Below are 7,866 nucleotides of genomic sequence, written 5' to 3'. Positions count from 1 at the left end.
TTTATCATCACAAATTGTGAAAGAACAAATTGCTATTATGTACAGTTCTAGCCTGTTTCTTCACTTAAATCTCTTTCGGAGATTTTACTAGCTATTTACTGCAGTCTAACAAAACAGGAACATCTCTACTATAACAGTAACTTGCTCATGAAAAAATGACAGTTAACAGCCATTAAAAAAACCTTTTTAAACCTGCTATCCCACCCCCATCATCCCTACCCTCACCCTACCGGTCGAGGCAGATAGCTGCCTTCCCTGAGCCTGGTTCCGCCCCCCTGCCCCTGGATTTTCTCATTCCTTCCCACCATGGCTCATTGAGAATCCAGAGGCAGTTTGGATTGTTACTTTTCTGTTCTCTGCTTAGAATGCGTAAGGTCTGCGCTTTGAGATACATATGTTGTGAATCTGCATTACATAAATAAAATTAAATTGAACTGAACTTTTAAATAGTGTATTTATGGGCTTTAAGAGGCGTGGAAAAACGTGACCCTTTACTTTAAAAGTCAAAATTTCTCTACAGAGATTTCAGACTTTAAGGAAATATTTTTGTGATGATAAACTCCTCGCTGTGACGGATCTAATAGCTCTCCCCCGCCGCCTCCATCATGATGACGAGTGGAGAATCCCAGCCAGATCTGCCCCACCCTCCTCTGGACCACAGAGCTCTGTCCACTGTCTGCTCCGTCTGCTCCGTCACCTCCCCCCATCCTCCCCTTCCATCCTCCTCCCCCCCCCCCCCCCCCGTTTGTGCGAGGCAGGCAGACCACCTAACGACCAGCGCCACGGCAACAGGGCCATCTCCTAGCAACGTAAAGCCCGGCTGAAACGTGGCCCTGACGGCTTAGACACATGGGAAAGAAAACGAAGAAGGGGGAGGTGGGAGAGTGTGGGAGTTCGGAGGGGGTGAGTCCAGGAATTATAAGAATCATCTTCAGAGTGAATGAAAGTCACAGCGAGGATTTTTATTTTTTTACTATTTTATTTTTTCTTCAGAGATGTGACAACCTCTGTGGCCACCGAGCATCTTCTTCAAGCTATTTGTGGATCCTCTCAGGGATCGATGCTGATAATGAATCAGGAGAAACCACAAGAAGAAGAGGAGGAGGAGGTGGTCAGGATGATGCTAATTTTCGCATATTGTTTCAAGCATGTGCATCGATTAGCTGACGGATGGGGTCAAGGCGTGGCGTTGGGTCGCGATGATCGATCAACTATCTGAGCAGCTTTTCATGTTCGACGCCGCAAACAAAAAACAACTTTACAACCCAGATATACCTTCGTCTGTCGTCTGCGTGTTCTCATACATCGCTGCCCCTCCCTAAGACACACACTGACTAAAAGATGTCGCCATAGCAACAAGAGAGAAAGAGCAAAAAAGAAAAAAAATAGACCGCGAGGAGGGAGATGGAGAGAAAACACAGCGAGATGGAGATGCAGAGAGAGGGAGTCAATAACCTAAAGACAGAGAGAAAGAATCTGATATAAAGAGCAGACAGATGGAGAAGGCACAGAAAGAAGTGTCAGATGGCGGAGAAAGACAGCGGGTGTTTCTCTCCGGCCAAAAACGCCGACTGACCGGCTCCGACTCTGACAACAGAAGATGTCAGCCTCGGACTCGCTCTTTTCTATCTGTGTTTTTCACACCCTCTCTATTCATATCTGCTCGCAGTGTTAATTCTGTCAGCGACAATCTGAGTCTGTCTGGCCGAGAGAGCGGCTGAGTGAGTTATTGCTTCGAGGAGACACAGGGCTTTTCTTAGCGGACAAACTTGGCCTGTTGAATGTGAGGCTTTTATTGAATCAGGGGCCACACCCAGCTCCTGCAAGAGCCCTCTGACGAAACGCAGACACCTGGTGTTCGACTGGGTTCGGCGAGTTCGTGCCGTTGAAATGCGTGTAATTCAGGTGGAAATGCAAACTCGTGTCACATTGAATCAGCTGGTCGTTCAAATTAAAGGCACGCAGGGGTGGATTTAGTCGCACTGACTACCAGAGGACGATGAAGCTGGAATCCACATGCAAAATTCACTAAATGTGCAAATGAAATGGTTTTACCGACAGATTTATAAGTGGAAAATTAGCCATACCAATTGCAAACAAGGCATAAAAATGACATGTTAAAGAGAAAACTGCGATATAGTACATTTTGCACGTATTCGACTTAATTAAATCAACATGAGGATGTCAGTTTCTGGCTGAACAAAACACTTAAATGTGTTCCAATCAGCTAAAACAAGGGCTAGAGTCCAACCGATACAATATATTGGCTAAAATTGACCAGATTAGTCTGACTCACCAGTGTAAAATCCCCTACACAACGGGAACAGCAACCTCTGAGCAAATTTCCAGTTCAACTAAAGGTTTAGATCTTGTCGTAAAGCCACCCTGCTAGTTTTTCCCTTCTCTATTTTGAGGGGGCACCATCCCTGCATCCTGGTCTGAGCATTGCCTAAAAAGACTATGACTGACTTAAAGAAATATAAACAACACAGATTTGTTTGTTTCCTGCTCCAGCAGATAGATAATAGTGCAGTCAGACCATTCTGCACAGCTCTAGAGAATGGTCTGGCTATACAGGACTAATCACAGATAAACTGTTCAAGGTGTACACACGTGGACAAAATTGTTGGTACCCCTCAGTTAAAGAAGGAAAAACCCACAATTCTCACTGAAATCACTTGAAACTCACAAAAGTAACAATAAATAAAAAATTATTGAAAATTAAATAATTAAAAACAGTCATTACTTTTGAATTGTTGATTAAAAAAATTATTTAAAAAAACAAACTAATGAAACAGGCCTGGACAAAAATGATGGTACCTCGATAAAAGATTGAAAACTATTTGACCAGAGTGACATGATTAACTCAGGTGTGTCATTTAATTGACATCACAGGTGTTTCCAAACTCATAATCAGTCAGTCTGCCTATTTAAAGGGAGACAAGTAGTCACCCTGCTGTTTGGTGAAAAGGTGTGTACCACACTGAACATGGACAACAGAAAGCGAAGGAGAGAATTGTCCCAGGACATCGGAAAAAAAATGATAGACAAACATCTTAAAGGTAAAGGCTATAAGACCATCTCTAAACAGCTTGAAGTTCCTGTGACAACAGTGGCTCATATTATTCAGAAGTTCAAGACCCACGGGACAGTAGCCAACCTCCCTGGACGTGGCCGCAAGAGGAAAATTGATGACAAATTGAAGAGACGGATCGTTGGAATTGTATCCAAAGAGCCCAGAGCAACCTCCAAAGAAATTAAAGGTGAACTCCAAGGCCAAGGTACATCAGTGTCAGATCGCACCATTCGTCGTTGTTTGAGCCAAAGTGGACTTCATGGGAGACGACCAAGGAGGACACCACTGCTGAAAAAAATCTCACAAAAAAGCGAGACTGGAATTTGGAAAAATGCATGTTGACAAGCCACAAAGCTTCTGGGAGAATGTCCTTTGGACAGATGAGACCAAACTGGAGCTTTTTGGTAAGGCACATCAACTCTATGTTCATAGACTCAAAAACCAAGCATACGAAGAATAGAACACTGTCCCTACGGTGAAACATGGAGGAGGCTCAGTAATGTTTTGGGGCTGCTTTGCTGCATCTGGCACAGGGTGTCTTGAAAGTGTGCAAGGTACGATGAAATCTGAAGACTATCAAGGCATTCTGGAGAGAAATGTGCTGCCTAGTGTCAGAAAGCTTGGTCTCAGTCGCAGGTCATGGGTCTTCCAACAGGACAACGATCCAAAACACACAGCCAAAAACACCCAAGAATGGCTGAGAGAAAAGCGTTGGACTATTCTAAAGTGGCCTTCTATGAGCCCAGATCTGAATCCCATTGAACATATGTGGAAGGAGCTGAAACATGCCATTTGGAGAAGACACCCATCAAACCTGAGACAACTGGAGCTGTTTGCTCTTGAGGAGTGGGCCAAAATACCTGTTGACAGCTGCAGAACGCTCATTGACAAATACAGAAATCGTTTAATTGCAGTGATTGCCTCAAAAGGTTGTGCAACAAAATATTAAGTTATGGGTACCATCATTTTTGTCCAGCCCTATTTCATTAGTTTGTTTTTTTCAATAATTATGTTAATCAACAATTCAAAAGTGATGGCTGATTTTGATTATTTAATTTTCAATAAATTTCTATTTATTGTTACTTTTGTGAGTTTCAAGTGATTTCAGTGAGAATTGTGGGTTTTTCCTTCTTTAACTGAGGGGTACCAACAATTTTGTCCACGTGTGTATATGTTGTCCGATATGTGCTAATATGTGGATTATCCATTTTAATGATGCTTTTCACCTACTTGCGTGCAAATGTTCCACCAAAACAATTTCCCTGTAACTATTTCAGGACACCATCCCTGCATCTTGGGCTTAGCACCACCTGAAATGACTGGTTAGTTTAAAGGAATACAAACTACCCAGAGCATTTTCCCTGCTATGCTAAAATGATAATGACGTCCAACTAGACCATTCTGCACAGCAAATGGTTTGGTAATGCAAGATCAGCACATGTGGTTAGAATTGTGCAGATATGAAAACTTTTCTTACAAAACAGAAGGCACAAAAAGATTCCTGGGGGAAACAATGTCAAGCAGATTCAATTCAATTCAGAAAAATGTGTACTTTGGGGGCTATTTAAGTCACATAGAGCAGCTCGACATAGAATGGTAGCAGCAACTTCATAGTCATAGCAACAGCCATGTGGTAGTTAAGAACAGCCTGTCCTCATAGAAAAAACGACCACATAGGTCGTCTGTATACGCCCGTATTACGACCGAGTGTTACGTTTTGACGTTAAGCAACCTCTAGCGGTTGAGTAAATATCGACACTCCGGTGTCTCAGCTGAAACGTCACCATGAACAAACTTTGACCTAACACTATCCCTAACCCTAACCCCGTGTTGCGAAAGTGAGGAAAAAGCCGTTTCGCGAGGGAAAAGTCGTCTCACGAATTAAATCTTGTAATGCTTTCCTGTCTCCCATAGGGGTACTAACGTAAATACGCTCTCATGGGTCGTATTCCGGGGCACGTTACATACGACCTGTGTGGTCGTATGAGTTTGAGGGCTTGTTGTTAAGAAACCATGACAGTTTAGAAACCACAAAACTTTCAGTACTGCAGCACATGTATCATGGCTAAGCAGAAGGTAGTGCGGAGTCAAGCGGTGACTTAATGTGGAGTTAATAAACAACATCCCCATAATTTTGCCATTTTAACATAACTTAAACATACTCCATGTGTATATGTGTACTATATATAAAAATACTGCCCGAAATGTTTTGATTTACGATCTAAAATTTGGTATTGTTATCAGCATTGACACTAAAAATCTAGCATAAGTTGGGCTTTAGCTAAAATCGCTGACAGATGATGTAAACAACATTGATTATCTCATAACGCATTACAATTGTGGATGCTACTTTGACAATTATCTAAGCTTTTTATGCGGACGACATACATCCCTTCATGACAACAGTCTTTCCCTAGTCGGTCAATGGTTACTACAACACTGCAAAAACTGCTCAGGAACAGCTTGAGGAACACGACCAAGAGCCTGAGATCTTCATCTGACCTCCAAGCTACCAAGATCCCAGTTTAGTGTTTGTAGGATGCAATGGAATAAATCAAATGCATGGAGGCCCCAACTTGCACCCCACAGGAACCAAATGATCCCAATGTCCTGGTTCCAGACACCTCCATAAGTGTTGTGTCCATTCCCAAAGTGGGTTGGAGCTGTTTTTGCAGCACGAAACCTTGCAGGTGGTTCTAATATTGTGACTAACTGATGTAAAGTGCAGCTCAACTCTGCCTGCAACCTCCTAATCCAATCAGATCCATTAAACTGGTCACTTTCTTGGTGAAAGCAGAGCAGCAACAGTATTTATCGTCATATCTTCCAGAATGTAATCAGCCCAGACGTAATCCACACACAAGACAAATGATAATTCTGAGCGTAAATGAGGAAACGGAAACACGAACCTGCTCCAAATGCCAAGTGGAATCAATGCGGGGTTTGATCTTCCCCTGCTTGTAGAGGTCCAGGACGGTGCTCATGACCTGGGAGATGAGCTCCGTTTCCCCGTCCAGGTAGCCCAGGTGGAAGCCGCACACCGACTTGTTGCCCTGGATCAGGCTGAGCGTGTGGATGGAGAACTGGTGATACCAGTTCTTGGCCACAGCGATCAGGTTCTTCTTCTGACCCGCCAGCATGTTAGCAGCACCTGATGGGGAAGGAAAACCAGAGAGAGTCTAAATATCTGAGAGGAAGCATGTAGGGTTTGAGAGAAATTTATTCATTGATGATGATTGATGATGTGAAGTTTGAATAATTTACCATAAACCTGACCATCAGCGTTTCTCTGTGAAACAGCCACTCAATGAATTTACAGAACTGACCAAAATTTTGTTGAGTGATTAATCTGTTAAACTAAACTTGTAAGGAAAAGTTTGTATATTTTGCTAGTGCTTGCTAATTGAAATGCAGAACTTGGTATGAGTATTAATGCATTACCAAGTATTTTGATAAATATTTAACGAGTTTGAGTAATTTTTAATGTCAAAATGGCCTCATTCCAGTTTATTAAAAGTGATGTTTTTTTGGTTTCTTTCCTCCTTTATAATAGTAAACTAAAGATATTTGGGTCATGGACAAAATCAGATGTTTGAAGACATTATTTTAGGCTTTGGGAAATATTGATTCACATTTTTCACAATATTTTTTAGTGCTTCAGTCTTCATAAAATAACTAATAAATAAATAAATTCATAAACCTTGGTGTTTTTCCTGATTTCTGGCATCATACATGTGTCACACTTCTTTTTACTACGAGCAAAGAGTGTTCTGTTTCCATACAGGTGCAGGACTTTATATTTCAGTAAAATATTCCACATCATTTTTTAACAAGTGGAAAAAATAATAATAAAAAAAAACCCTTCACATCTGAGATTTAAAATTCCACAAAAATGTATTGTTTGCACTAAGAAAATTCTGTAAAAAACAAAAAAATCTGTGGTTCCTCGGCACAACTGTGAAGTCATGAGTGGCTCAGTTGTAAAGACCAGTCAGAGGATAAAAATTCAGGGATGTTTTGACTGAACCAGGCAGAAGGCTGTTTTTATATAGAGAAGAGAAGTATGAATTAAAAAAATATATATATATATATAAATAGTGAAATATTTATAGTATGTTTAGCTGCAGCTGTTTTGTAGTACTGGTAACACCTGTGGGCACTTGGAAAAATCTTGTACAAATCGATTCTAGGTTTTCCACGATAATAAGTCAAAGGAATTTGCCTTTCTTGGAGTTATTGCATTAGAACTGTGTCATACTGGGTTTCTCACGTCCTAATCATGGTTGTTCTGCTCCCATACAGGTACAGGACTTTCTACTGCAGTGAGAAACGAGCCCACAGTGAGGCAAAACGTGAAAATGCTAATTCATTGGTGCCATGAAACTGTGTCGAGTCCCTCAGCTTGCTTGTTGTGGTTTATTTTTTTTCCTCCTGCTCTCTCACCTCCACCTTCCACCTTTAAAAAGCCTCTTTAGCACTCCAGCTGTCACAGCATCCCCTCCCATCGCCTCCTCTCGGGGGAGCCGGGGGACACAAAGCCCGCTCTGAGAGGAGAGAGGGACCCGGCCTGCTACATTCAGACACATTCCAGGTTTGCTGAGGATAGAATGGCCATTGTTTGGCCGCGCATACTTCTGATAAGCTGAAAGAGAAGCAGCGGGCTCGGTGGGTTTCTGTAGGGGTGAATGGGCGAGGGTGGAGGGCACCATGCTGGGTAGTAGCTCTCTGAGCAACATGCAAAGGCCGGGCCCTGTTCTCCATGGATGCCGACCCCGCCCACCGCATGTACG

General features: G+C 42.3%; 1 protein-coding gene across 1 annotated transcript in view; it reads right to left on the bottom strand.

The window, feature by feature from the left end:
- Nucleotides 1-7,866, bottom strand: part of LOC110961790 (synaptic vesicle membrane protein VAT-1 homolog) — a 51,802-nt gene that overhangs the window by 7,472 nt on the left and 36,464 nt on the right. Inside the window, exon 5 of the mRNA XM_022209524.2 lies at nucleotides 5,986-6,227. Within this exon, the coding sequence (XP_022065216.1) occupies nucleotides 5,986-6,227 (242 nt within the window). The remainder of the gene's footprint in view (nucleotides 1-5,985; nucleotides 6,228-7,866) is intronic.

Source organism: Acanthochromis polyacanthus, chromosome 21, assembly GCF_021347895.1.
Source record: "Acanthochromis polyacanthus isolate Apoly-LR-REF ecotype Palm Island chromosome 21, KAUST_Apoly_ChrSc, whole genome shotgun sequence".
Lineage (NCBI taxonomy): Eukaryota > Metazoa > Chordata > Actinopteri > Pomacentridae > Acanthochromis > Acanthochromis polyacanthus.
The sequence above is the reverse complement of the archived record's forward strand: the minus strand, read 5'-3'. Positions and strand labels throughout refer to the sequence as shown.